The sequence below is a fragment of the Pogoniulus pusillus genome, chromosome 5 (genome assembly GCF_015220805.1).
Source record: "Pogoniulus pusillus isolate bPogPus1 chromosome 5, bPogPus1.pri, whole genome shotgun sequence".
Lineage (NCBI taxonomy): Eukaryota > Metazoa > Chordata > Aves > Piciformes > Lybiidae > Pogoniulus > Pogoniulus pusillus.
The window spans coordinates 906,814-934,207 of NC_087268.1; the positions used below are offsets into that span (position 1 = coordinate 906,814).

At 50.8% G+C, this 27,394-nt stretch overlaps 1 protein-coding gene across 1 annotated transcript; it reads left to right on the plus strand.

Moving 5' to 3' along the window:
• Positions 1-8: 8 nt before the first annotated feature.
• Positions 9-25,909, plus strand: CASR (calcium sensing receptor). The gene is made up of 6 exons (XM_064142985.1): positions 9-193; positions 4,263-4,569; positions 7,559-8,440; positions 15,243-15,473; positions 19,114-19,237; positions 21,632-25,909. The coding sequence occupies exons 1-6, from the start codon at positions 9-11 to the stop codon at positions 23,083-23,085; spliced, it is 3,183 nt and encodes a 1,060-aa protein (XP_063999055.1). The 3' UTR covers positions 23,086-25,909.
• The last annotated feature ends 1,485 nt before the right edge of the window (positions 25,910-27,394 follow it).

The following is a 27,394-nucleotide window of genomic DNA, read 5'->3' on the forward strand; positions in this document are numbered from 1 at the left end:
GAGGAACAATGACATTATATAGCTGCTGCTTCATTCTTCTGCTGTGTACCTGGAGCGCTGCTGCCTACGGGCCAAACCAACGGGCACAGAAGAAGGGAGACATTATTCTTGGAGGACTGTTCCCCATTCATTTTGGAGTGGCTGCTAAAGACCAGGACCTAAAATCCAGACCAGAATCAGTGGAGTGTATAAGGTAAGCGACCAAAAGGGAAAATCAAAAGGGTTTGGTAGGGAATTCTTGACTTTCCCAACTTCAGGTGAGGTTCTACACGTTGTTTGAACACAGTCTGTGGCTGGATGCTTGTAAAAGCAGTGGGAAGATGTAAACAGCAAAAAGTCCAAGTGTGTAAAGGCAGAAAGTGCATATGTAAATGACACACAGCTGGGAAGCAGTGTCAGCTGAGGAAAGGCTCTGCAGAGGCATCTGGACAAACTGCATTAGTGCAATAGGCACTGCTGCTGTGAACTTGGGCTGAAAAAATTGGGGCTGAAAGAAGTGGAGGCCAGGGACAAGTGGAGTACCTCAGGGGTCAGTCCTGGCACCAGTCTCGTTCAACATCTTTGTGGGTGCCATGGACAGAGGCACTGAGTGCAGCCTCAGCAAGTTTGCTGCTGACACCAAGCTGTGTGGTGCAGCAGCCAGGCTGGAGGGCAGGGATCCATCCAGAGGGACCTGCACAGGCTGCAGAGGTGGGCACAAGCCAAGCTCATGAGGTTCAAGAGGACCAAGTGCAGTGTCCTGCATCTGGGTGGAGGCAATGCCAGGCACAACTGCAGGCTGGGCAGTGAGTGGCTGGAGAGCAGCCCTGAGGAGAGGGACCTGGGGGTGCTGCTGGAGGAGAAGCTCAACAGGAGCCAGCAGTGTGCACTTGCAGCCCAGAAAGCCAAGCAGAGCCTGGGCTGCAGCAGCAGCAGTGTGGCCAGCAGGGCCAGGGAGGGGATTCTCCCCCTCTGCTGTGCTCTGCTGAGACCTCACCTGGAGTGCTGCATCCAGCTCTGGAACCCCCATTCCAAGAGGGCTGTGGAGATGCTGGAGTGTGTCCAGAGCAGGGCCAGGAGGATGCTCAGAGGCTGCAGCAGCTCTGCTGTGAGCACAGCCTGAAAGAGTTGGGGCTGTGCAGGCTGGAGCAGAGGAGGCTCCCAGGTGACCTTCTGGTGGCCTTCCAGCATCTGAAGGGGGCTCCAAAAAAGCTGGGGAGGCACTTTTGAGGCTATCAGGGAGTGCCTGGGGGTAATGGAGCAAAGATGAAGGTGGGGGGATTCAGGCTGGAGGTGAGGAGGAAGTTGTTGAGCAGGAGAGTGGTGAGAGGCTGGAGTGGGTTGCCCAGGGAGGTGGTTGAGGCCCCATGACTGGAGGTGTTTGAGGCCAGGCTGGCTGAGGCTGTGTGCAGCCTGCTCTAGGGTAGGGTGTCCCTGGGCATGGCAGGGGGTTGGAACTGGCTGCTCCTTGTGGTGCCTTCCAACCCTGACTGATTCTGGGATTTCTGGGACACATCAGTTTTCCCAGTGGATCTCAAACGTGACAGATTTGACACTTCCCTTTGTTCAGCTGCAACTCACCACAAACCTGCAAGCTAACTGCTCTCTTGGCCCTTGGTGTGTTCCAAGGCATGCCCAGCTTTTCAGGCCATGTAAGATTCTGCTGCTCCATTTGAGTTATCCTGAAATGCAGCAGCTTCACAGGCATACAACTGGTCACTTGTGCAGATGTTGTGGGAGAAAACTCAGTGAATACAACTTGAGAATAATGTGAATCACAGCAACTTTCTTCCTGGTGCTTTCCATGAAGCTGTTTCTCTCTCTTTTTGGATATGTGGTCAGGTACCTTGCATCATGGTTGGGCTCTAGAATTGGTAATTACATAATGGTTCATCAAATCAGTAACTCTGGAAAATGCCTCTAAAATCATTGAGTCCAACTATCAACCCAGCACCACCATGCTCTGACTGCATATTTTTTGAACACTCCTAGGGATGGTGGCTTCAGCACTGCCCCTGGGAGCCTGTTCCAATGCCTGAGTGCTCTTTCAGGAAAGTAATTTTTCGTGATATTCAATCTAAACCTCCAGCGGTGCAGCTTGAGGCCATTTCCTCTTGTCCTATTGCTGCTTACTCAGACACCAGCACCACCTCACTACAACCTCCTTTCAGATAGTTGTGGGCTGCTAAAAGATCTCCTCTCAGCCTTCTCCAGGCTGAACAATCCCAGGGGGGCTGCAAAAAAACTGGGGAGGGACTTCTGAGGCTGTGAGGTAGTGGCAGGAGTGGGGGGAATGGAGCAAAGCTGGAGGTGGGGAGAGTGAGAGTGGCTGTGAGGAGGAAGTTGTTGAGCAGGAGAGTGGTGAGAGGCTGGAGTGGGCTGCCCAGGGAGGGGGTTGAGGCCCCATGGCTGGAGGTGTTTGAGGCCAGGCTGGCTGAGGCTGTGTGCAGCCTGCTCTAGGGTAGGATGTCCCTGGGCATGGCAGGGGGGTTGGAACTGGCTGCCCCTTGTGGTCCCTTCCAACCTGACTGATTCTATGATCTTATGATGCTAGCCCACTCAGCTCCTCATCATAAGACATGCTCTCCAGACCTGTCACAAGACTAGAGCCTTCTTCTGCTGGCCTTTTCCAGCTGAAACGATTCTGTGATCCCATAATCAGCTTCTTTTGTTGCCACCTCATAATGATGCTCTGAAGAGGTACTCCTGGGTCCTGCAACACACTTGCCACTGCTCCCCAGCTTTGGGTTAGCTCTATGCACAGCTGAGAGTTGGAAAATGCAGGTGCTCTGCTTTAGAGAGCAGAGGATGCTTCAGAAAACAGAGTTTGTATTTCATCATTCAGGTCTGATGGCATTTTCTGAGCATGTGTCCAAATAAAGAAATAAAAAGGCACATGTGTGGGAGCACTCTAAAATCATAGAATCAACCAGGTTGGAAGAGACCTTCAGGCCCTGTCCAGTCAACCAGACCATGGCACTAAGTGCCCCAGCCAGGCTTGGCTTCAACACCTCCAGGCACAGCCACTCCACTACCTCCCTGGGCAGCCCATTCCAATGCCAATCACTCTCTCTGACAACAACTTCCTCCTAACATCCAGTCTAGACCTGCCCTGGCACAACTTCACATTGTGTCCCCTTCTCCTGGGTGCCTGGCAGCAGAGCCCAACCCCACCTGGCTACAGCCTCCCTGCAGGGAGCTGCAGACAGCAATGAGCTCTGCCCTGAGCCTCCTCTGCTGCAGGCTGCACACCCCCAGCTCCCTCAGTCTCTCCTCACAGGGCTGTGCTCCAGGCCCCTCACAGTTTTGTCACCCTTCTGTGGACACCTTCCAGCACCTCAGCATCTCTGATAAAAGCACCCAAGGGTGTACTCACAAGGTTGGCAGTTCAGCTGGGATTTACCTTTATTTCATCTCTCTGTTCTCTGATATGAACAGGTTGATGGTGCTCTCTCTCATGATGTGAAGTGTGCAAGGTGAGGCCAAGCTTCCCTGAGCAGAGCTCCCAGGCACCTATATACCCAGCAGAGGTGTCTCAACTCACTCTGCCTGCCTAAAGCCCTTAGGAGCTGACACTCCAAGTATCCCCGAGCCAAGTCCTTGGCAGCATCATGCTCAATGCAGGCTTAGCAGACACTGCCATCTGCATTCAGAGGAGCCTGGAAGGAAACCTGGTATGTTTAGTTTTGTGTCACAGCATTTGCTCAAGAATCACAAGGTCCAGGTTTTTAAGGGCCTCAGCAGAAGGGGCAGGCCAGAGCTGCTCTCCCCAGACATGCCCTTTCACTTGCCCAGACTTCAGGGGACTTAGAGAAGTTCATCTCATCCTCACAACCCTTGAAGCAAACTCTTAAACTGAGGAGCTGTAAACCAGAACAAACTCTGTTATCATGTCCACACCTCTAATCACTGAACACAAGCCCCAAACCTTCCAGCTTTAGTAGGATGTAAGATGCCTTTATAGGCTGGATGTTAGGAGGAAGTTCTTCTCAGAGAGAGTGATTGGCATTGGAATGGGCTGCCCAGGGAGGTGGTGGAGTCTCTGTGCCTGGAGGTGTTGAAGCCAAGCCTGGCTGGGGCACTTAGTGCCATGGTCTGGTTGACTGAACAGGGCTGGGTGCTAGGTTGGGCTGGCTGAGCTTGGAGGTCTCTTCCAACCTGAGTGATTCTATGATTCTGTGATTCTGTGTCTGGAATTCTTTGTTCTGTCTTTGTCTCAGTCCTGGCCTCCTCTCTGATTTCCTCATTCTCACTCTGTTCTGTTTTCACTTTTGCTCCCCCAGGTATAATTTCCGAGGCTTCCGCTGGCTCCAGGCTATGATCTTTGCCATAGAAGAAATAAACAGTAGCCCAACTCTCCTTCCCAACATGACCCTGGGGTACAGGATATTTGACACCTGCAATACAGTCTCCAAAGCCCTGGAGGCCACACTGAGCTTTGTGGCCCAGAACAAGATAGATTCCCTGAACCTGGATGAATTTTGCAACTGCTCAGAACATATCCCCTCCACAATTGCAGTTGTGGGGGCAACTGGCTCTGGCGTCTCCACCGCGGTGGCCAATCTGCTGGGACTCTTTTACATACCTCAGGTATGCTCTCACCCCTCTTGGCTAGGTTACAGAAGTGGCTGCTTCTCTGCTCTGCAGACATCAAACAAAAGTTATTTCATCTTCGTGATTTTCAGCAGCACTTCGAGGAGATAAACAATTTGGAGGGTATCTTATGGTAGAAATATGTCTTGCTAGCAGTTTGCAGTCCCCAAGCACAGAAGTTATAAAGGAACCAGCAGCAACTTCTTCTAGGAGGATTAGAGTCCTCCTGAATGGTCTAATCCATAAAATGGGCATTTCAGGTCACTCACTGGCAGTTGTCAGCCTGGACAGGTTAGTTGTGATGTTGCTTCACCACAGTCACTGTCTAGTCATGCCCAGCTCCCACAGAGCCCATTTAAGGCCGACTTCAGTCGTTGCTGGCTGCTTTTAGGTCTCTCAGCAGCTTTGATCATTCAAGTAGGTGACCTGTGAAATTGTTGCTTGTGCTGATGAGGTGCTGAGAGAGATTCTTCCAGGCTGACCTGCCTTTCTTTTGCCCTAGGGCCTCCAAAACAGGGTTTGTGAAAGCATGTGGATGGGGGTCAGCTGTGTTGTGTCAGCTCCTGTGTCTCAGCATCCATCTTGCTGTATGCTGGCTCTGCTGGGGCCAGCAGAGGTCCATGGTCCATCCATGGTCCAATTCTTTTGTTAACAAGCTTGTTGCACTGCCAAGACTAAGCAAAGTATGTGGCTGGCATGTTACAGCTTAATGCATTTGCTCTTGATTTTAGATTTCCATGCTGAAGACAACTTTGGCAAAAAGTGCTTGGTCTTGTCCATTTATGTGCTGCCTTGTACAGACTTAACAGTTCTAATTCCTCTTCTAAACTAGTACAGGTACCAGGGCTCATAAGAGTCCTTGTCACACTGCACTCTCAATCTGTCCTGAGAGGACATTTTGCTTCAGCCAGGACTCAGTTCTCATCTGCACCACAAATGAATCACAGCTGGAAAGGACCTCTTAAGATCATCGAGTCCAACCATCGACCCAACATCCACCATGCCCACTAACCTGTGTCCCAGAGTGCCATGCAAACAGGTCTTTTCTGACACCTCCAGGGTTGGTGACTCCTCCTTGGCCACCTGGTGTGCTGTTGATTTGCACATCGTATTACCAGGTGAACAAAGGCAGCCAAGAAGGGCTGATTGGTTGGGCTGAGCATAAGAAGTGTTTGCAGTTCTTGTAGCTCCCATTTGAACAGGGAATGCTGTTTGTGCTGTGAGGCTGCAGTCTTATCTAGAGGTTGCAGAAATGGGTAGATGTCAGGAGGTTCAGTTTGGGAACAAAATCCTGGACAGGTGGTTGAGTGTGACAAGTGAAAGCAGGCTTTTGGACTGGAGCTGCTGGGCAGCATTAGAAGACGCGTTATCGCTGCCGTTTGGAGCGAGGCCATTAGCAGAGCCGTGCTCAGTAAACCCTGCGTTTGAGTGGAGGCTGAGGGTGTCCTGAGCACTTAATGGAAGGCTCATTACTCATTCTGCTGACGCACCAAAGGAAAAGGTTATGACTTCTGCTTCTCACTATCTCATCTGAGGGTACCCTGACGGCACATGTGGGAGTAGGGTACCTTGACTGTACCTCCTGGCGATAGGTTGTGGAAGATAGGAATAGCGCTGGGCAGGAACCTGTCTAAGGTAGAGCACAGCTCTGTGAAAGGAGGGTTTGCTCATGTGCACCAACAGGCTTCCCTTTCTTTCTTCTTGTAGAAACATTAAATGTTTAAGGCTGGGATGGGGTTTTCTGTGAATTTCCACTTTGTACCAAGTGGAGTATTTACAGGAGACGTTTTCAAATGAGAGCTGATCCTGTAGAACTCAGATACCAATCTCAAAAAGCAGAGATCAGAGAGTTGTAAAAGTTCTCCAAGTATTTCAGCTGTTCACTTCTGGGGTTTATGGTTTTCTACATAGTTGTAGAAAACACAAATTATACCTTCAGAGTGTAAGGCACTTGTTCTGGTTGGGGATGGCTTTAGAAAAGGAAATGAAATCCTATATAAACCCTAAAATAGAATCATAGAATGGCTTGAATACAATGGCTTGGAGTGTGGAGTGCTTACTGGCTTCTTTGCTGATTCTGGGCAGCAGTCAAAGTATTGACTAGAAAGGCAGCATTGACAGGCATTAGCAAGACACTCTAGAGAGTCAAGGCAACTGATACACAACCCATTCTTACTATTTCATCCAGTTGTTTTTGTTGGAAAAGACCTTTAAGGTCTCTAACAAGCCTGGTGCTAAGTCCAGTTCCTCAGCACCACATCTCTGCATCTCTTAAACACCACCAGGTACAGAGATTCAACCTGTTGCTGTATGTGTGCCACTGTTAGATAGTCACAGCTGGAAGAACATACAGACTTTCAGAGTGAATAGAATGGAATAGAATAGAATAGAATAGAATAGAATAGAATAGAATAGAATAGAATAGAACAGAATCAAATCAAGCAATTTGGAAGAGACCTCCAAGCTCATCCAGGCCAACCTAGCACCAAGCCCTATCCAGTCAACCAGACCATGGCACTAAGTGCCTCAGCCAGGCTTGGATTCAACACCTCCAGGCACAGTGACTCCACCACCTCCCTGGGCAGCCCATTCCAATGCCAATCACTCTCTCTGCCAACAACTTCCTCCTAACATCCAGCCCAGACCTCCCCTGCCACAACTTGAGGCTGTGTCCCCTTGTTCTGGTGCTGGGTGCCTGGCAGCAGAGACCAACCCCACCTGGCTACAGCCTCCCTTCAGGTAGTTGTAGGCAGCAATGAGGTCTGCCCTGAGCCTCCTCTGCTGCAGTCTGCACACCCCCAGCTCCCTCAGCCTCTCCTCACAGGGCTGTGCCCCAGGCCCCTCGAGGCTGCTGGTGTGGTGCTCAGCTCTCTCTGAACCCCAGCTGGCGTTCTCTGAGCTGACAGTAACGACAGAAAAGCGTTGGGTGTGTATTGCCAGGCGTTCACTTCATGGTGTGCTTTGCCTGCTTACTGTGCTCTCACAGGTCAGCTACGCCTCCTCCAGTCGACTCTTGAGCAATAAGAACCAGTTCAAGTCCTTCCTCCGCACGATCCCCAACGACGAGCACCAGGCCACGGCCATGGCAGACATCATTGAGTACTTCCGCTGGAACTGGGTGGGAACCATCGCGGCTGATGATGACTACGGCCGGCCAGGCATCGAGAAGTTCCGGGAGGAGGCAGAGGAGAGGGATATCTGCATTGACTTTAGTGAGCTCATCTCCCAGTACTCGGATGAAGAGGAGATCCAGCAAGTGGTGGAGGTCATCCAGAACTCCACGGCAAGGGTAATTGTTGTTTTCTCCAGTGGGCCAGACCTGGAGCCTCTCATCAAGGAAATAGTCAGGCGGAACATCACCGGAAAGATCTGGCTGGCGAGCGAGGCCTGGGCCAGCTCTTCCCTGATAGCTGTGCCAGAGTTCTTCCGCGTCATTGGCAGCACCATCGGCTTTGCGCTGAAGGCAGGGCAGATTCCAGGCTTTCGGGAGTTCCTGCAGAAGGTGCACCCCAAGAAGTCCAGTAACAATGGCTTTGCCAAGGAGTTCTGGGAGGAGACCTTCAACTGCTATCTCCCTGAGGGGTCCAAAACTCCTCCAGCCTCAGCTTCCTTCCACAAGGGCCATGAAGAAGGAGCGGGATCTGGAAATGGAACCTCTGCCTTCCGACCTCCCTGCACAGGGGATGAGAACATCACCAGCGTGGAGACCCCCTACATGGACTACACCCACTTGCGGATCTCCTACAACGTGTACTTGGCAGTCTACTCTATTGCCCACGCCTTGCAGGACATATACACCTGTACCCCTGGGAAAGGGCTCTTCACTAACGGCTCCTGTGCAGACATTAAGAAGGTTGAGGCCTGGCAGGTAAGTCTTTCCTTTGCATGCCTGTGCCATCTACTTGCAGATAAGAGGCATGATGGTCAGGGGCCTTTTGTAATCCTGGGTCTCATGATGGCCAGGGGCCTTCTGTAATCCTGGGTCTCAGATGCAGCATAAGGTTCCTGGGACGTAGCACGTCGCTGGGTGCAAGTTATGTAAACACTCCCAGCCCACAGAGAGGCTGAGGTGTGTTAGACTTGTCTGCAGTGAAAGGGACTTCAGCTAAGCTGAGTTTTCACAAAACCATTTTGGTTGGAAAAGATCTGTAAGATCATCGAGCCCAACCATTTTCTAACTCTACCAAGGCTGCTGCTGAACCATGTCCCTCAGTACCACATCTCTGCGTGTTTGAAACACCTCCAGGGATGGGCATTCAGTCACCTCCCTGGGGAGCCTTTTCCAGGGTTTGAGAACCCTGTCAGTGGAGAAATTTCTCCTAATAGGCAACTTAAACTTCCCCATGGTGCAATGTGAGGTAGTTTTCTTTCCTCCCTTCACTTGTTACTGCGGGCCAACTCCCACCTCTCTGCAACCTTCTTTTCCTGTGCTTTCTGCGGGCCAAAAGTGCACACACAGACAATTACCCAATGCTGGCTGACACAAGGTAACCTGATCGTATGTTGAGTCTTTAGATAAACAAGAGGGCCTGGAGGAAGCACATAAACAAGAAAAACAGTTTTTTAAGTTCATTTTCTTTGGCAAGCTCTCAGGTCTTTTGCAATCTCACAGCGAAATTCCATACAGGTTATAATGACTCCCTCCCCTCAGTTTTGTAGGCTCATGCTAAAGCAGGTTGTGTAATGAAGGTCAACACTGTGTGCCTACTGGGCAAAGAATAGATAGCTGCTTTGAGCTGGCAGTGACATTTGTGACCTGAGAATCCAGTGCTGGTGACTTTGTCACATCGACCCATTCATTCGACGTGTCCTGATCCCTGGCACGGCGATGGCATTGTGGAGTCCTGGTGGACCACAGGCTGAGCGTGAACCAGCAACGGTCCCTTCTGGTCACAGAGGCCAGTAGCATCCTGGGGTGCATTCAGAAGGCCGTGGCCAGTAGCTCTACTCCTTTTCTGGAGGCATTCCACACCCACCTGGATGTGCTCCTGTGTGACCTGCTCCAGGTGGTCCAGCTCTGGCAGGGAGGTTGGACGAGATGATCTCTCGAGGTCCCTTCCAACCCCTAACGTTCGGTGGTTCTGTTTGATACCCTGGCCTAGTGAGGCCACATCTGAAACAACTGAACCCAGTTCTGGGATCTCCAGTTCAAGAGAGACCAGTAACTACTGGAGAGAGTCCAGTGAGAACCACTAAGATGAGGGGACTGGAGCATCTCTCTTAGGAGGAGAGGCTGAGAGATCTGGGGCTGTTTAGCCTGGACAAGAGGAGGCTGAGAGCAGACCTCAGTAATGCTTATCAATATCTGAAGAGTGAGTGTCATAAGGGTGGAGCCAGACTCTTCTCAGTGTTGTTCAGTGACAGGACAAGAGGCAATGGACACAAACTGGAACCAAGGAGATTTCATAGACATAAGGAAAAACATCTTCCTTTAGAGGGTGACAGAGCACCTGAACATGATGCCTGGAGAGGCTGTGGAGTCTCCTTCTCTGGAGGCATTCCAAACCCACCTGCCTAGGTTGTGCAGGAATACATCCAGGTGGGTTTTGAATGTCTTCAAAGAAGGAATCATAGAATCAACCAGGTTGGAAGAGACCTCCAAGAGACCAGTCCAACCTAGCGCCAGCCTTATCCAAGACTCCAGGACCTCTCTGGGCAGCCAGTTTCAGTGCTCTGGCACCCTCCCAGGAAAGAAATGTGTCCTTATGTTTCAGTGACACCTCCTGTGTTGAAAGGGGTACCGGTTGCCTTCTTGCCTAGGAGGGCAGGCTGGTGGCTCTTGCTGAACTTGCTGTCCAGCAGCACCCTCAGATTCTCCTCTGCAGGAACAGCAGGAGCTGTACTTGCAGTGGTGACCAGGAGGTGCTGTTTGCTGTTAAGCCTGTTTGATGTTTGTACATTTTTTCACTTCATTTCAAAATCAAACACATGGATGGCAGTTAAATGCTAAACTTGTGTGCACACCTACTTGATATCAGGCATTGCAGCTCATTACCCTCGGGAAGCTTACCTCAGCCCTGGAGGCAATGAGTTCACCTCGCAAACATGTGTCCTCTAGAACCTACAGAGAGTGGGTTGCTGACAACCAGGCAGGACAAAATCCTTCTACTCAAGTCAATCTCATTTGCAGCAGGACTCATGATCTCCTTGGGTCCCATCCAACCCCTAATACTCTGTGATCCTGTGATGCCAGTGCCAGGGCTGGATTCCTCTTGTCAGACACAGCTCAACAGTTTCTTCAGCAACCCAAGACAGTGAGGATGGTGTTAGAAACTTCCATACCTGAGACTGGAGGCAGAATCTGTTAACTCTGTCTGCAGCCCCTGATTGGGTGGTTTGTAGTATAAACCTGGAGAACTGGGGAGTGAGTGGCTGGAGAGCAGCCCTGAGGAGAGGGACCTGGGGGTGCTGCTGGAGGAGAAGCTCAACAGGAGCCAGCAGTGTGCACTTGCAGCCCAGAAAGCCAAGCAGAGCCTGGGCTGCAGCAGCAGCAGTGTGGCCAGCAGGGCCAGGGAGGGGATTCTCCCCCTCTGCTGTGCTCTGCTGAGACCTCACCTGCAGTACTGCATCCAGCTCTGGAGCCCCCATTGCAAGAGGGCTGTGGAGATGCTGGAGTGTGTCCAGAGCAGGGCCAGGAGGATGCTCAGAGGCTGCAGCAGCTCTGCTGTGAGCACAGACTGAAAGAGTTGGGGCTGTGCAGGCTGGAGCAGAGGAGGCTCCCAGGTGACCTTCTGGTGGCCTGCCAGCATCTGAAGGGGACTCCAAAAAATCTGGGGAGGGACTCTTGAGGCTGTCAGGGAGTGCCAGGACTGGAAGGAATGGAACAAAGCTGGAGGTGAGGAGAGTGAGAGTGGCTGTGAGGAGGAAGTTGTTGAGCAGGAGAGTGGTGAGAGGCTGGAGTGGGTTGCCCAGGGAGGTGGTTGAGGCCCCCTGGCTGGAGGTGTTTGAGGCCAGGCTGGCTGAGGCTGTGTGCAGCCTGCTCTAGGGTAGGGTGTCCCTGGGCATGGCAAGGGGGTTGGAACTGGCTGCTCCTTGTGGTCCCTTCCAGCCCTGACTGATTCTATAGTTCTGTGATTCTATCTCATGGCTCAATTAGTCTGAACTGCAGTCCAGAGCAGCCCTTGCCTGTGGTGTCAGTGACTGAGCACTATAAATGCTGTGATCCACAATTCTATTATTTACCATTTCATTTTGCTGCCTTTCACTGGTGTTAGCTCACTAACACATAGGAGTTGTTATGAGGTTATTGGATTGCTTAGCCTAGAGAAAAAGGAGTCTGAGGGGAGACCTTCTTCCTCTCTACAAGTCCCTGAAAGGAGGTTGGAGCCAGGTGGGTTGTTGGTCTGTTCTCCCTAGTAACAAGAGATAGGATAAGAGGAAATGAATCACAGAAACACAGAATAAGTCATGTTGGAAGGGACCACAAGGAGCAGCCACTTCCAACCCCCCTGCCATGGCCAGGGACACCCTACCCTAGAGCAGGCTGCCCACAGCCTCAGCCAGCCTGGCTGGATCACCCAGATCAGGCAGAAATGGCCTCAAGTTGCACCAGGGGAGGTTTAGGTTGACCATTAGATTGGCTTTCTTCACTGAAAGTGTCCTGTAACACTGCCACAGATTCCCCACAGAGATGGCTGAATCCCTATCCCTGGAAGTGCTTCAAGGTTCAGTGATGTGGTGCTGAGGGATGTGGTTTAGCACCAGATTTGGTAGAGCAAGAGAATGGTTGGACTCAAAGACCTTAAAAAGGCCTTTTCCAACCCAAACTGTTCAGTCTCTGTTTCTGCCCATTCATTTGCCTTCTTGGTGGTCACCAGCATGCAGCTGATGCCTCTCTGTCTCGCACTGAAAGCACTGCAGTGAAATGGGGAAGCCAGGTCCTGTGAACCTGAGGGAAGCAAAGCATCCTTAGCTTACTGCTAGACAGCTCACAGGCTGGGGTTCCACTGGAGGCTGTGAGCTTTGTCAGGCTCGTGAATGCAAACTGAGGTAGCTCCTCGAGGCACCAAGGCCAAGGATGTTGTACAGGCTGAAAAAGTCACTGTGCTGATGATGATCAGGTGAAAGATGTGCTCCTGTCAGCTACTGTGTGCCTGCAGATCTGACTGACCTCAGACTTGGTGAAAAGCTGCCATATGCTGTTCCACAAAACAAAAATAGATCTGACTTGGCTTCACCTAGCAACAGTGAAAGTCTTTTATGGCACCTGTGCACCTCACAGCCAGCAGTTCCTTCCTCACTGCTGGTGGTGCACGTTAGGAAGAGGTAAAAATAGATTGGTGCCTTCTATGGCTTTACGTTTTCGTATGTCTGGCTGGCTGGAAATTGATTCAGCAAAGGCTCTAAAGAAGCAAATGATACCTTAGATGACAGGGTTTTCCAGACCTTGGAGCCTAATGGCCTCTCTAATCAATTCTGTGTTCTGTGGAAATATATAGGCCTGTCTGAACAGTTAAAATGGTGTTTGGAGAGCAGCTGCTTTGTGGTGCAGAGAGTGAAAGGCATTGACCCAGAGTGACGTGAAAATGAGTCCTTTGGCAAGAACTGTGATGAAGGCATAAGGAAGGAATTTGGACATAAGGATTAAGTTCTTTGCAATGAGAATGCTGAAATACTGCAACAGGTTTCCAGGAATACGGTTGAGGCCCCATCCCTGGAGACATTCAAGATCAGAACTGCTGTGGCCCTGGGCAGCCTGATGTAGTTGGAAGTGCTCGCTGCAAGGGGGTTGGACAAGGTGACCTCTGAGGGTCCCTTCCAAGCCAATGCAGTACATGACTGTGAAGCTTCAGAGTATCAGCACACAGCAAAGATGTACTGGAGATACATTTACTATAGACAGGGACCAATTATGTCACCTGTGTGCCTTTGTTGCGCAAGACCAAATTAAGAGGCAGACAATGTCAGCCACACACGGAAATGTGTGAGTCAAAAGGCTTGGGGAAGAGTGGCTGGAAGGCTTCCTAGCAGAGAAAGACTTAGGGTTGCTGACAGACAGTTGTCTGAAGGTGAGCCAGCATTGTGCCCAGGTGGCCAAGAAGGCCATGAGCATCCTGGCCTCACCAGGAATAGTGTGACAAGCAGGACCAGGGAAGTGACTGTGCCCTTGCACTCAGCACTGGTGAGGCCACACCTTTAGGGAAGGCTCCATGAGGACCTTGTACGAGGGTTCTCTGAAGTGACTTCAGATAGCAGTTATCCCTTCCATTCTCAGAACACCAGTATCTTTTACTAAGACACACCATGTCTTTGTTGCACAAAATGGGTCTCTTCTAGAACTGGTGCTGCTCACGGATGGAGCTGCTGACAGAAGGCACCTGAAAGCTCCACTCAGAAAGTGAGGCAAGGAAAGAAGTGGATTTATCAATAATTCAGGTTTATGTTTTAGTAATTCCTCTGGCTTGGCCAATTTCCATTTTTTGGCTAACTTCAGAGGCATGGTAATGGCAGCATGGGTTGTTATTTCTTTTCCTTCTGGGTGGTCAGCCATCTGCACAGATACTGCACTGACCAGCCCCAGAGTTTATCTGGCTGGCAGCTGGCACTGGTGGTGCACCCCAGGGATCAGTGCTGGGCACAATCCTCTTCTATATCTTTAGTGATGATCTGGAGCAGGAGACTGAGGCCAGCATCAGGAAGTTTGCAGATGAGACCAAGCTAGGAGCAGCTGTGGATCTGGTGGAGGGTAGGAGAGCCCTGCAGAGGGACCTGGCCAGGCTGGATGGGTGGGCAGAGGCCACAACAACCCCAAGCAGCACTAGAGGCTGGGGACAGAGTGGCTGAGAGCAGCCAGGCAGAGAGGGACCTGGGGGTGCTGGTGGAGAGGAGCTGAAGAGGAGCCAGCAGTGTGCCCAGGTGGGCAGCAGAGCCAATGGCATCCTGGGCTGGCTCAGGAGCAGTGTGGCCAGCAGGACAAGTGTGCTGGTTTGAAGCTAGCTGGAACGTTTTGGTGAGAAGAACTGGATTACAGGCTGTAAAAGGGAAACAATGGTGATGTCTACTTCACTCATAGGCTTGCTGAGGTGTATAAGAACTAGAGTGTAAATATAGACAGGGGAGTCGCTCTCTGGCTGGGCTCTGGGCTGCATTTTCCTCTCTAAGCTTAACCTGTTGTCTCTCCTGCTTCCTAACCTCCCTGGCCGACCCTCTGTTCTTCCTTGGGCACAAGGCAATGTCTGGGGTAAGGTAGAGAGGGGTGGGAGAAGGTGGCAGGGTGGTTGGGAGCCCCTCCTGGGGACTGAGGTTTCTGGGAGGGCTGCTGTGTTTCTGTATTAGCTTTTACCTTGTCTATTTCTGTCTGTAGCTGTGTATATATTGTAAATGCCTGCTGCACATTGTGCTAAGCTGTGCCTAGAAAGCTTCGTTCAGTTTGCAGTACTGCTGCCAGTACTGGGCAGTTTGGGTGCTCCTGCCCTAGCAGGGTGTTTGAGCTAAATGACCTTCAGAGGTCCTTTCCGACCCCTACCATTCCCTGGCTGTGTGATTCGGTGTGATGCTGATGACAGCCTGGTGCTGCTGTGACTGATTGGTTGATCTTTAAGAGTGCCAGGACTGCAGTGAAGTGGCTCTTTCCAGTTCTGTCCCCAGGACAGATGCATGCTGTGGTAGGGTTGTGGCACTCAGGCACTCATGGTTCCTCTCTCTGTCTCTCTGTCTGTCTGTCTGTCTAGGTTCTCAAGCATTTGCGACACTTAAATTTCACCAATAACATGGGGGAGCAAGTGGACTTTGATGAGTTTGGGGACCTAGTAGGGAATTACTCAATCATCAATTGGCATCTCTCGCCGGAGGATGGCTCAGTTGTCTTTGAAGAGGTTGGGCACTACAACGTTTATGCCAAGAAAGGGGAGAGGCTCTTTATCAATGAAAACAAGATCCTGTGGAGTGGATTCTCTAAGGAGGTAAGTGCTTCAATTCTCACAACAATGATGGACATCTGCAGGTGACTCTAAGCTGAGAGAGAGTGCTGATTTGCTTGAGTGTAGGAAGGCTCTGCAGAGGGATGTGAACAGGCTGGATCAGTGAGGCCATGTTCCAGGTCCTGCACTCGGGTCACAACAACCCCATGATCTTTGCAGGATTAAGACAGGGAGGTTGGAAAGGTACCCAGCAGAGAAAGACCCAGGGGTGTTGGTCAGCAGTCAGCAGAACATGAGCCAGCAGTGTGCCCAGGTGGCCTAGAATCATAGAGTCAGTCAGGGTTGGAAAGGACCACAAGCATCATCTAGTTCCAAGCCTCCTGCCATGGGGAGGTACACCCACACAAAGAAGGCCACAGGAATAGTGTACCCAGCAGGATCATGGAAGATACCTGCAGTGTGCCCAGCAGGATCAGGAAGCGCCCCTGTACTCGGCACTGCTGAGGCCATGCCTAGAGGCCTGGGGTCAGTTTTGGGGCCCTCACTGCAAAAAAAGACATTCAGGTGCTGGAGCAGATCCAGAGAAGGGCAGTGAATCTGGTGAAGGGTCTGGAGAACAAGTCTTGCGAGGAGCAGCTGAGGGAACTGGGGTTGTTGAGTCTGGGGAAAAGGAGATTGAAGAGGAGACCTCACTCTGTATAGCTCCCTAAAAGGTGCAAGGTGAATGCTGGTCTCTTCTGCCTAGCAAGAAGAGAGGAAATGGCCTCAGGTTGTGCCAGAGAAGGTTTAGGTTGACTATAAGAATAAACTTCTTCCCTGAAAGAGTTCTGGAGTGCTGGAACAGGTTCCCCAGGGACGTGTTTGAGTCCCTATCTGTGGAGGTGTTTCAGAGATGCAGAGATGTGGTGCTTGAGGAACATGGCTTAGCACCAGATTTGGTTGAGTTAGAGAAAGGCTGGACTCAGTGATCCTAAAAGTCTTTTCCAACCAAAACTATTCTGTGATTCTGCTTAGAGCACATGGCCACAAAAATACTGAGCTCAGGCTTTTCTAAGCCCAGACTTTCTAAGTCTCTGAGCGCAAGAAAGAAGTGGAATTAAAACCCCTGATATTCCAACCCCTCCTTCTGATCACTGACAATACCACTGGAATCTTTTCCAACAGTTAGGATTTTACTGATTTTTTTTACTTAAACTGGCTAGTTTTGTTCTCTTGGTCTAAATTCCTCTAACAGTTCAATATTTATCTTTGTCCCAAACTGTCAGAAACACAACTGCATAGTGGCGAGTGTGATGCCAGGGCATGAAAGTTATCTCTATGTCAGCTGCAGCCTTTTTTCAGTTCACAGAGTTCAGATTTCTTCCAGACAAAAGTCATTGCTCAATGACTTCACTCACTGAAGCCTTTTGTGCTTCTGTCATACTCAAAAAGAGATTAAGTGCAGTGAAAATTAACACAGCAACTTCAGCATTGGCCCAGATTGCAAAAGAAGTTAAAGAGTAGGCAGGATAGAATCATTTTGGCAGAGCTTGATGAGATTCCCTACAGAATACTTAAGAAGGCAGCCAAAGCAATCTCAGAAGTACCAGCAATTCATCTTGGAGACAGATGGAGGATGGGTGATGTCCCAGAGGATTAGAGGGGAGTAATCATAGTACCTGTTTTTAAAAGCAGATGTAGGAGAGCCAAGGGAATTGCACATAACTGAGGTGAGCTCCAGTAACAGAAACGACTTGATAAAGTAAAAACAAATTAAACAGTTTATAAACAATTACAGGGTAATAAACTGATAAGAAAAAGCCAACAAGGATTTGTCCAGATGAAATCATGCCAAACCAATTTTCCTCCTTGGAAGCTAAAGCAACTTAGTAGATAATGGGGCAGCAGTGTGTGACTTCAGCTGTGCCTTTCATCCAGCCCCATGCAAAATCATCAGTGGCAGCCAAGGCAGATACAGCCTGGTCTCATCACGTCCTCCCTGTGGCTGCATTCCCTGCTCAAAGACTGTCCCAAGAAACAGGTATTAACAGCAAGTGGGGAGCTCCTAGGATTTGCCCTGGATACATGTTCATCCAATTAATCATGCAATCCTGATTAAGAGCTCAGGAACAGCATTCCCAAAGTGTGCTTCAGAGTGACAGGCAACAGCGGCTGCTGTCAGCTGCAGGTGAATACTGAGAGCACAAAATGGAATTGTTTTGGTTAGAAAAGACTTTAGAGGTCATCAACCACTCTCTAGCTCTACCAAGTCTGGTGTGCTTCAGCACCACATCTCTGCCTCTCTGAAACACCTCCAGGGATAGGGATCTGTGCTTGTTTGAGGCTAATTGGAGTATTCTAATGAGAGAAGTTAGGTCATTGATTGTAAATAGAAATAACAGTAAGGTCTAGATCATTGATTGCTTTGCTGAAAGGGATAAAAAGCCAAAGTATAAACAACTTCACAGTCTCACAGTATCACAGTGTCATCAAGGCTGGAAGAGACCTCATAGACCATCAAGTCCAACCCTTTACCACAGAGCTCAAGGCTAGACCATGGCACCAAGTGCCATGTCCAATCTTACCTTGAACAACTTGTCCCTCTTTTGCCTTCTTTGCTCCTAAACATTGGTTCTGTTCACTTCTCCTTTGTTCTACCCTTGACTAACTGGATAACAAGGGAGCTTTGCTGATTGCTTTCTGTCTGAGAGGGTGGCTTTGAGCCCCTTCTGGGCAGTTTCTTTGTCCAGGAGGCAGTTTGGATGTCTGTTTTATTTCTAAGTTGTATGTAATTGTCAATACTTGTAAATATATTCTGTATGTATGCTTGTCGGTTTTGCTTTGCTGTGAATAGAGCTTTATCTTACTTCCAAGCCTTCTGAGTTGCTCTGGTAAATTTTCAGTAGTATGGGAGAGAAAAAGTTCCTCAACCCACTACAGGACTTAGCTCCCTGGAAAGCCTGCTCCAGGGTTTGAGAGAGGTGATTTTTGTCTTGTCCTATCAGTGGTTCCTAAGGAGACTGACTGCCAGCTGGCTCCAGCCTCCTTTTAGGGAGTTGTAGAGGGTGGGAAGGTCTCCCCTCAGCCTCCAGACTAAACAGCTCCAGTTCCCTCAGCTGCTCCTCACAAGACCTCTTCTCCAGACCCTTCACCAGCTTTGTTGTCTTTCTCCAGACCCACCACATGTTTCTTGTAGTGAGGGAACCATATGCAGGGCTGACTCAAATTCCTACCAGCAGTGAGTTCCTGTCTTTTGTTTCTCAACCATCTAATGACTGTTCTCTGGCACACGTATCACAGGTCACAATAACAGTATTGGTGCCCACGCCACGGTCGAGAGCACTGAAATCTGCTCATCTTCCCTGCCGTCCCTTGATGTGTTCTTTCAGCTAAATACCAATGCAGCAGGTTGAGGAAAGACCTAATTGTGCAACATGTGTCTGTTCTGTAGAGGCCTCTGAGGGTCTCCATCTGGCATGCTAATCAAAGAACACCACCCTTGGAGGAAGCCCAAGGTCTTGCAGTAGAAAGGCAACGTAGGATAGAATCACAGAGTCACTGAGGTTGGAAAAGACCTCCTAGATCATCGAGTCAATTTGTTAGGTCAGCACTGTCAGATCACCACTCGACCATATCATCACAGAACCATTAAGGTTCAAAAGGCATTGCCACCATTAAGCCTCCTCGGGCTCTTTTCTTGCAGGTGCCTTTCTCCAACTGCAGCAGGGATTGCCTGCCAGGCACGAGGAAGGGCATTATCGAGGGAGAGCCCACCTGCTGCTTCGAGTGCGTGGACTGCCCCGATGGGGAGTACAGTGATGAAACAGGTAAGTATGGAGCTGCGTTGGAGCTGGCAGAGGACCCTGGCAGCCCTCTGGGTAGCACATGCAGCGGTGCTGAGCTCGCTTCCCTGCAGGTGCTGAGCTGGAGGCCACTTGGCCAGCAAGCTTCACAGGAAAGTCTGGAGGGACTTCTGAAAAGCTTAGGAGATTTGAGCCCTATAGTCCTCAGGCCTTCTGCTAAGCCCTGTTGGCCCTTCTGCCCTGAGTTAGGAAAGTTAAGGCTGACAACATGAGAAAGAACTTGCTCAGGGGAAGCTTTCCAGGCACCCAGAAGCCAACTCCATTGCACTGTAGCAATAGCTTTTGTTTCTCCAAAAGTCTGGAGGAAGCTGACAGTCCCTACCCTAATCCTAACTTCTGTAACTGTCTGCCTGGTTTTCCTTACGTTGTCAGGGGCTTAATTCACACTTTATAGAGAAATAAATTCCATCCCATCCCTGACTTCACAAGCAGACCCCTTTTTGGGGGTCACCAACCACAAAGTCTATGGAGCCCTGGAACTACAAAAGACCAGAATCTCTGTCCCTTATCAAACACCCATGGATATCTGTTTTACTAGTTTCACTGAGAACTTGAATCAAGCCCCATGGGTTCTGCAGTGGACAGAAAAGGTGATCTCAGTTTAGAGCTGGCTGAAAAATTGTGGCCCTCCAGCACCATTCGTGCTCCTTCAGTGTTGGGACTCCCTAGCGGAACGAAGGCAAGTAAATCCTTCCAAAATAGCAATGCTCTTCTCACTGCAGAGCGCTCAGGCTCTCCTACACCAGCAGTGGCAAACCAGTTGACCTCTTTTGGGGTGGTCCAACTTGCATCCTGTTGGATAGGAGTGGTGTTTTTCTGTCACGAGCACACAGCATCGCAGGGTGCTTAGCAGTAGCGCTTTCAAGTGCAGCAGAAGCGATTCTGGTCATCTGTAATAGGCATCTTTTGGGGTATTCTTCATGGGATTTTGAGAGCTGGCACTGGTCTGTTGGTGACATTTGTGGAGCTTATGGGGTGGCCAAGTTCTGACTCCACACTTTGAGTTGACAGCGATGGTTTTTATTTGCTGTGCTTGCTGCCAGTTGTATAGGTGTAGAGAGCAGTTTTATTCCCATCTCACCCAGCTGAGACACTGATGCTGCCAAAGGATAGAGTCTGTCATGTTCTCTCCCAGCTGTTTGCCCCCCACATTTTGTCTGGGAGCAGTGCTGGTGCTCCATAGAGTGAACTGGATCAGGTCTGTGGTCATCCTGAAAACAAACTCTGGGGAGGTTGAGTTTCCAGCTAGAATGAGAAGCTGTATGATGCCTGGTCTTAACACAAGGAAGGGGCCAGGAATGAGCAGCCCTGGAAGAGGAAGTAGATCTGGTATACCCCTTCAGTGACAGCTCACAGCAACAGTGAAAGCACATCTTTAGGATGCAGTGCTAAATGCTGCTTCTGCCCTCTGTCTAGTTGAAGCAGTTGAATTCCATGGAACTGTGAAGTTTGCAGTTGGCCTTCAGACAAAAGGCACAAGAAAGCTAAAAATGATCAGCTGAGTACATCCTGAAGGCTGAGGCAGGTTGTGACTTCCAACTCACTGCTCTCATTCCCTTTCCATTGCCGTCAGGGGAGTCATGGCCCTCCCCACTGGAGCACAAGATCCATTTAGATGAAAGAAGAGCAGAAGCAGCAGGCCTTTTGCCTGTCGATCGTGACAGCCATTGGAGACATATGTTGCCAGTCCACAGACACTAGTTTCATGCAGAGGAAAGAGATGGAGACTTCAGATTTCCCTTTGCAATTCTCAAGGGATGATTTGTTGGCTGTGGGGAGAGTGATGTCACTAAGACACATCTTCTCCTGATGTTCCAGCACAAAATGAGAGTGTGCTGGGAGTTAAGGGCATTGCCTGCCCTCAGGGAAGAGCAATTTAAACACTGCTAGGACTCACCTCTGTGGAATGTCAAATAGGTTCCCCAAGCACTTAAGGGAGCCAGCAGGTTTTTAGTTTTCTCTGTAATGGAGACAGGCAGGATGTTGCACACGATTGAAGTGTGAGAGCTACCAAGACAGACACAAGTAGATGATGAAAGTGAAGGAGGAAGAAAGAGAAGGACAGAGGCTGTGCTGACAGCAGTCAAAGCTGGTAAAGTTTTGCTACAGAATGGATTCCAGAAACACAAGTGCAGGTGCAGGGCCTTTTTTAAGCTGGAATTAAGCCTATGCCGGGCTAATTGTTCGTGCAAAACTCCTTTGAGACACCAACCTGTGACTCTGGGAAGCTGCAGACACCTAAAGGCAACTCTCCATGTATCGCAGGCGAAGGCTGGCGTGGAGTTGCTGTGTATGTCATCCCACACTTCAGCGTCTTGTTCTGACAGACATTCCCTCTCCCCAACTCTTCTCTTTCAGATGCGAGTGCCTGTGACAAGTGCCCTGAGGATTACTGGTCCAATGAGAACCACACATCCTGCATCCCCAAGCAGATAGAGTTTCTGGCCTGGACCGAGCCCTTTGGGATCGCTCTGACTCTCTTTGCCGTGCTGGGAATTTTCCTGACTTCTTTTGTCCTGGGAGTCTTCACCAAATTTCGCAACACACCTATTGTGAAGGCCACGAACAGGGAGCTGTCGTACCTCCTCCTCTTCTCCTTGCTCTGCTGCTTCTCCAGCTCGTTGTTCTTCATCGGCGAGCCCCAGAATTGGACTTGCCGGCTGCGGCAGCCAGCTTTCGGCATCAGTTTTGTCCTCTGCATCTCTTGCATCCTGGTGAAAACCAACCGTGTCCTGCTTGTCTTTGAGGCAAAGATCCCCACCAGCCTCCACCGAAAGTGGTGGGGCCTCAACCTCCAGTTCCTCCTGGTCTTCTTGTGCACGTTTGTGCAGATCGTCATCTGCGTGATTTGGCTGTACACAGCGCCACCGTCCAGCTACCGCAACCACGAGCTGGAGGACGAGATCATCTTCATCACCTGCCACGAGGGCTCCCTGATGGCCCTCGGCTTCCTCATCGGCTACACCTGCCTCCTGGCCGCCGTTTGCTTCTTCTTCGCCTTCAAATCTCGGAAGCTGCCTGAGAATTTTAACGAGGCCAAGTTCATCACATTCAGCATGCTGATATTCTTCATCGTCTGGATCTCCTTCATCCCTGCTTACGCCAGCACATATGGCAAGTTCGTCTCTGCCGTGGAGGTGATTGCAATTCTGGCTGCCAGCTTTGGGCTCCTGGCCTGCATCTTCTTCAACAAAGTCTACATCATCCTCTTCAAGCCTTCCCGCAACACAATCGAGGAGGTGCGCTGCAGCACGGCTGCCCACGCTTTCAAGGTGGCTGCCAGGGCTACGCTGAGACGAAGCAATGTGTCCCGCAAACGGTCCAACAGCCTGGGGGGCTCCACCGGCTCCACACCTTCCTCCTCCATCAGCAGCAAGAGCAACCACGAGGACCCTTTTCCTCTACCAGCCTCTGCCGAGAGGCAGCGGCAGCAGCAGCAGCGTGGCTGCAAGCAGAAAGTCAGCTTCGGCAGTGGCACGGTCACTCTGTCACTGAGCTTTGAGGAGCCGCAGAAGAACGCCATGGCCAACAGGAATGCCAAGCACAGGAACTCCCTGGAGGCCCAGAACAGCGACGAGAGCCTGATGCGGCACCGGGCCCTGCTTCCACTGCAGAATGAGGAGCCCCTCAGCACCGAGCCCAGCTTCCACGCAGCGTCCAGCCCAGAGAGCAGCTCGCAGGAGTCGGTGGTAGGAGATACCAAAGAAGAGGTACCAGGCCCCGAGGCAGAACCTTCCCTGCCGTCGGCTAACTCCCGAAATTTTATAGGCACTGGAGGTGGCTCTGTCACAGAGAACACAGCACACTCCTAACGAAAGAAGATCCTGAAAAGCACACCGGCTCCCAGGAGGAACTTGCTTACCTCTTGCTTCTGGATGGGAAAGACCACAATGACACGCTCCTGTGACACAGCCCTACCACACCTTACTGTTAGTGCCAGTAGCACCTGTGCCTCTGGAGGAAGGATTGTGTCTGGGGAGCCTTGGGCTGAATTTGTACTCTCTCTGTTGGCACCAGGACATCTCAGAAGGACAAGTGAAGATCACCTCTGGTGGGGCTTAAGCAGAAGTCTGCATGCTGCCTTGCCCCCATAAGCTTTTCTTGCCAGACTGCAACTCAGCTGACAATGGGAGGCACTGGGCAATTCCACTATACTCTGCTTTTACATTTATGTATAATATTCCTCTCTCCCACCATGTATAATATCCCCTCTTTATCCAGTATATGTGATCTGTAACCACGTGCATCAGGACTCCCAGCTCTCCAAAAGCAAGGCACAAGGTTTCGCGTGGGGGAAGCACGGTCGTGGGGAACAATAAAAGAGCCCCCAGCATGCTTCGTGCTGTGTCCAGCCAAGGGTGTGAACATGTAAAGTATTTAATGTGATGGAGCGCCCTGCTATTTATGTTCAGTAGTGTCCCACTCCTCTCCTCTCTGCCAGCAGGAAACACTGGACAATGCTCTCCACAGACTCCATTGCACTAGAGCAAGCTACTAGGTTCCAACTGGTTTTCTCTCCAGCTGAGCTGGCTTTCTCTCCAGCCTACCTGCTTTGGTGAAGGGGGAGAGCAGCTTGCTATTTCCTCCCCACCCAACAGACAAAGTTGGGAGAGCACAAGAAGATGTATCCACGGCTGATTATGTCGCTAGTAGTTGTATGCTTAACAAAGTGTTGCTGCTGTACTATTCCACATGGCATACATGGCTAAGCCCTTCACACCATAGTCAGTGTTGTGCTTTGCCTCAGACCTACCTGGAGCATTGCGCTCGTCATGGCCGTGCTGGTGAGCCTGACACAAAGCAAGTGGGACAGAGTGAAATGGAAGAGTCAGGGCTGGAGAGACAGCTCCCAGGAGTGGTAAATAGGATTGCAGGAGTGGTGAATATCTAACTGTGTGTGCCAGTAGATGAATGAGGAAGGCATGCAGGCCTCAGCTCCGAGGCACACACCAAGAGCAGTGGATAAATTGCAGATGTTTTGGCTCCTACAGGGCACCTGCTAGGTTATTGCTGTTATTTCTGCTTTCTTTTATGTCTCTGATGTCTGTGATCTAGATGAGGGCATTGAGTGTGCCCCCAGGAATTTTGCAGATGACACTAAACTAGGAGGAGTTGATCAGCTGGGGGTTAGGAAGGCTCTACTGAGAGACCTGGGCAGACTGAATCCATGACTAAGGGCAGTTATACAAGATGGTTCAACAAAGCCAGGTGCCAGGTCCTACACTTGGGTCACAACAACCTCATGAATGTTCCAGGCTTGGGGCAGAGTGGCTGATAGAGAAAGACCTGGGGGTGTTGATTGACAGACAGCTGAAGAGCAGCCAGCTTATGCCCAGGTGGCCAAGAAGGCCAACATCATCCTGGCCTGTAATAGGAAGTGTGGTCAGCAGGACCAGGGAAGCGATTGTCCTGTACTCAGCACTGGTGAGGCCACACCTTGAGACCTGGGTTGTTTTGGGGCCCTCATTATGAGAAAGACATTGAGGTGCTGGAGAGGATCCAGAGAAGGGCAGGAATGTTGGTGAATGGTCTGGAGAACAGGTCTTGTGAGGAGTGGCTGAGGGAACTGAGGTTGTTTAGGCTGGAGGCAAAGGAAGCTGAGGGGAGACCTTGCCTCCTTACTACTACCTGAAAGGAGGCTGTAGTGAGGTGGGTGTTGGTCTCTTCTCCCTAGTAACAAGTGATAGGCCAAGAGGAAATGGCCTCAAGTTGCACCAGGAAAGGTTTAGGTTAGCTATTAGAAGAAAATCCTTGACTGAAAGGGTTATCAAGCACTGGAACAGGCTGCCCAGGGAACTGGTTCAATCCCCACCCATGGAGGTGTTTGAAGGATGCAGAGATGGTGTGCTGAGAGATGTGGTTTAGCAGCAGATAATGGTTGGACTCAATGATCTTAAAGGTCTTTTCCAAGCAAACCAGTTCTGTGAGTCTATGGTGATTTCTCTCCTGGCCCATCTTGAAGAGAAGGCACCTAGCACAAAAAGGTAGACCATACCTGAAGAAAAACAAGACTTCAGCAAAGAGCATAGCAGAACTTTGTTACTCTTGGCAGGTCTCCCTTCTCCAGACGCAGAGTTTCACAGAGTGGTGAGGCTTGGAACTGCCCTGGGAAGATCATCCAGCCCAACTCCCCCTGCTACAGTAGGATCGCCTAGAGTAACTCACCCAGGAATACTTCCAGGTCAGTGTAGAATGCCTGCAGAGACTCCACGAAGCCTCCTGTGTGCCATACTGTGTGCACTGCCCCTTGTCCTGCCCCTGTTTTTCAAGGCATGCCTAGTTCTTCTCCATCCATACTGGAAAGGTTGAAGTAAGACAGTCCTTGGAAAGAGATCTGTCGCAGCCTGATGAGTGGGACAGCCTAGCAGGAGGGAGGGGGATTATCCCCCAGAATTTCTCTCCCTTTTGTCAGCTCCCCTATGGCAGAAGAAAGCATGTGCTGTGGAGGTGTCTGTACTCTCATGAGGATGGACTAGGCCACTAGAGAAAGGCAGATGGTCCTGCAGCTCAGTTGTGAGCAGAGATCAAAGGACTGTGTGACTGCACTGGGGACAATACTCCAAATCTGTTGTTACTGTTTCTGCTTGGTTGTTCCTTTACCAGAGCAGGCAAATAAAACATGCAGGTGACATTACAGCAGAGGAACTTTTTTTTTTTGCCACATCCACTTGTTGCTGACAAGGAAAAGGGGTTTTGTCTCATGAAAGCTAAGTCCAGAACTCCAAGGAGCATGCTCTTGAGAAAAGTTATTTCAACCCTTTGTTCATCTGCGATGTTCTCCTCAAAGTGCTGTCCAATTTTTGTCATTCCATGTAAGAAGGCCTGCAAATTATAGAATCAGAATCATAGAATCAGTCAGGGTTGGAAGGGACCACAAGGAGCAGCCAGCTCCAACCCCCTGCCATGGGCAGGGACACCCTACCCTAGAGCAGGCTGCCCACAGCCTCAGCCAGCCTGGCCTCAAACACCTCCAGCCATGGGGCCTCAACCACCTCCCTGGGCAGCCCACTCCAGCCTCTCACCACTCTCCTGCTCAACAACTTCCTCCTCACAGCCACTCTCACTCTCCCCACCTCCAGCTTTGCTCCATTCCCCCCACTCCTGGCACTCCCTCACAGCCTCAGAAGTCCCTCCCCAGCTTTTTTGGAGCCCCCTTCAGATGCTGGCAGGCCACAAGAAGGTCCCCTGGGAGCCTCCTCTGCTCCAGCCTGCACAGCCCCAACTCTTTCAGTCTGTGCTCACAGCAGAGCTGCTGCAGCCTCTGAGCATCCTCCTGGCCCTGCTGTGGACACACTCCAGCATCTCCACAGCCCTCTTGGAATGGGGGCCCCAGAGCTGGATGCAGTACTGCAGGTGGGGTCTCAGCAGGTGGGGTCCAAATGACAATATTTGTTTAAGGTTGTGGCGTAGACAGTTAAGAGGGGGGTGTGTGAAACAAACCCCGAATCCTTGTGGACAGCCTTCTGCCATCCCCTCTGCTTTCTACCCCTGGACCCGGCGAGGCTGATTCTGAAAGCACAGGTCCCTGCCGGTGGCCTCTGGGCTTTGTTCAGGGCGCGGCACTGAGCCCGTGGTCTCCCGGGTGTGAACGCACGAAGGGAGATGGGCACTAGGTGGCAGAATGGGCTTTGTAAAGGGGCTGCGGTTACGGCTTCGCTTCCCGCAGCCTCGGCTCCTGCCTTGCGGGACACCGGACCACGCCTATGGGCCAAACCCAGGGAAGCAGCCTCTGAAACAAAGCTGGCAGCATCCAAAGCACTGAGGAGCCTAAAGAATGAAAGTGATGCGAGACAGGCAACCAGAGCCTGGGCTGCAGCAGGAGCAGTGTGACCAGCAGGGCCAGGGAGGGGATTCTCCCCCTCTGCTGTGCCCTGCTGAGACCCCACCTGCAGTACTGCATCCAGCTCTGGAGCCCCCATTGCAAGAGGGCTGTGGAGATGCTGGAGTGTGTCCAGAGCAGGGCCAGGAGGATGCTGAGAGGCTGCAGCAGCTCTGCTGTGAGCACAGCCTGAAAGAGTTGGGGCTGTGCAGGCTGGAGCAGAGGAGGCTCCCAGGTGACCTTCTTGTGGCCTGCCAGCAGCTGAAGGGGGCTACAAAAAAATCTGGGGAGGGACTTTTGAG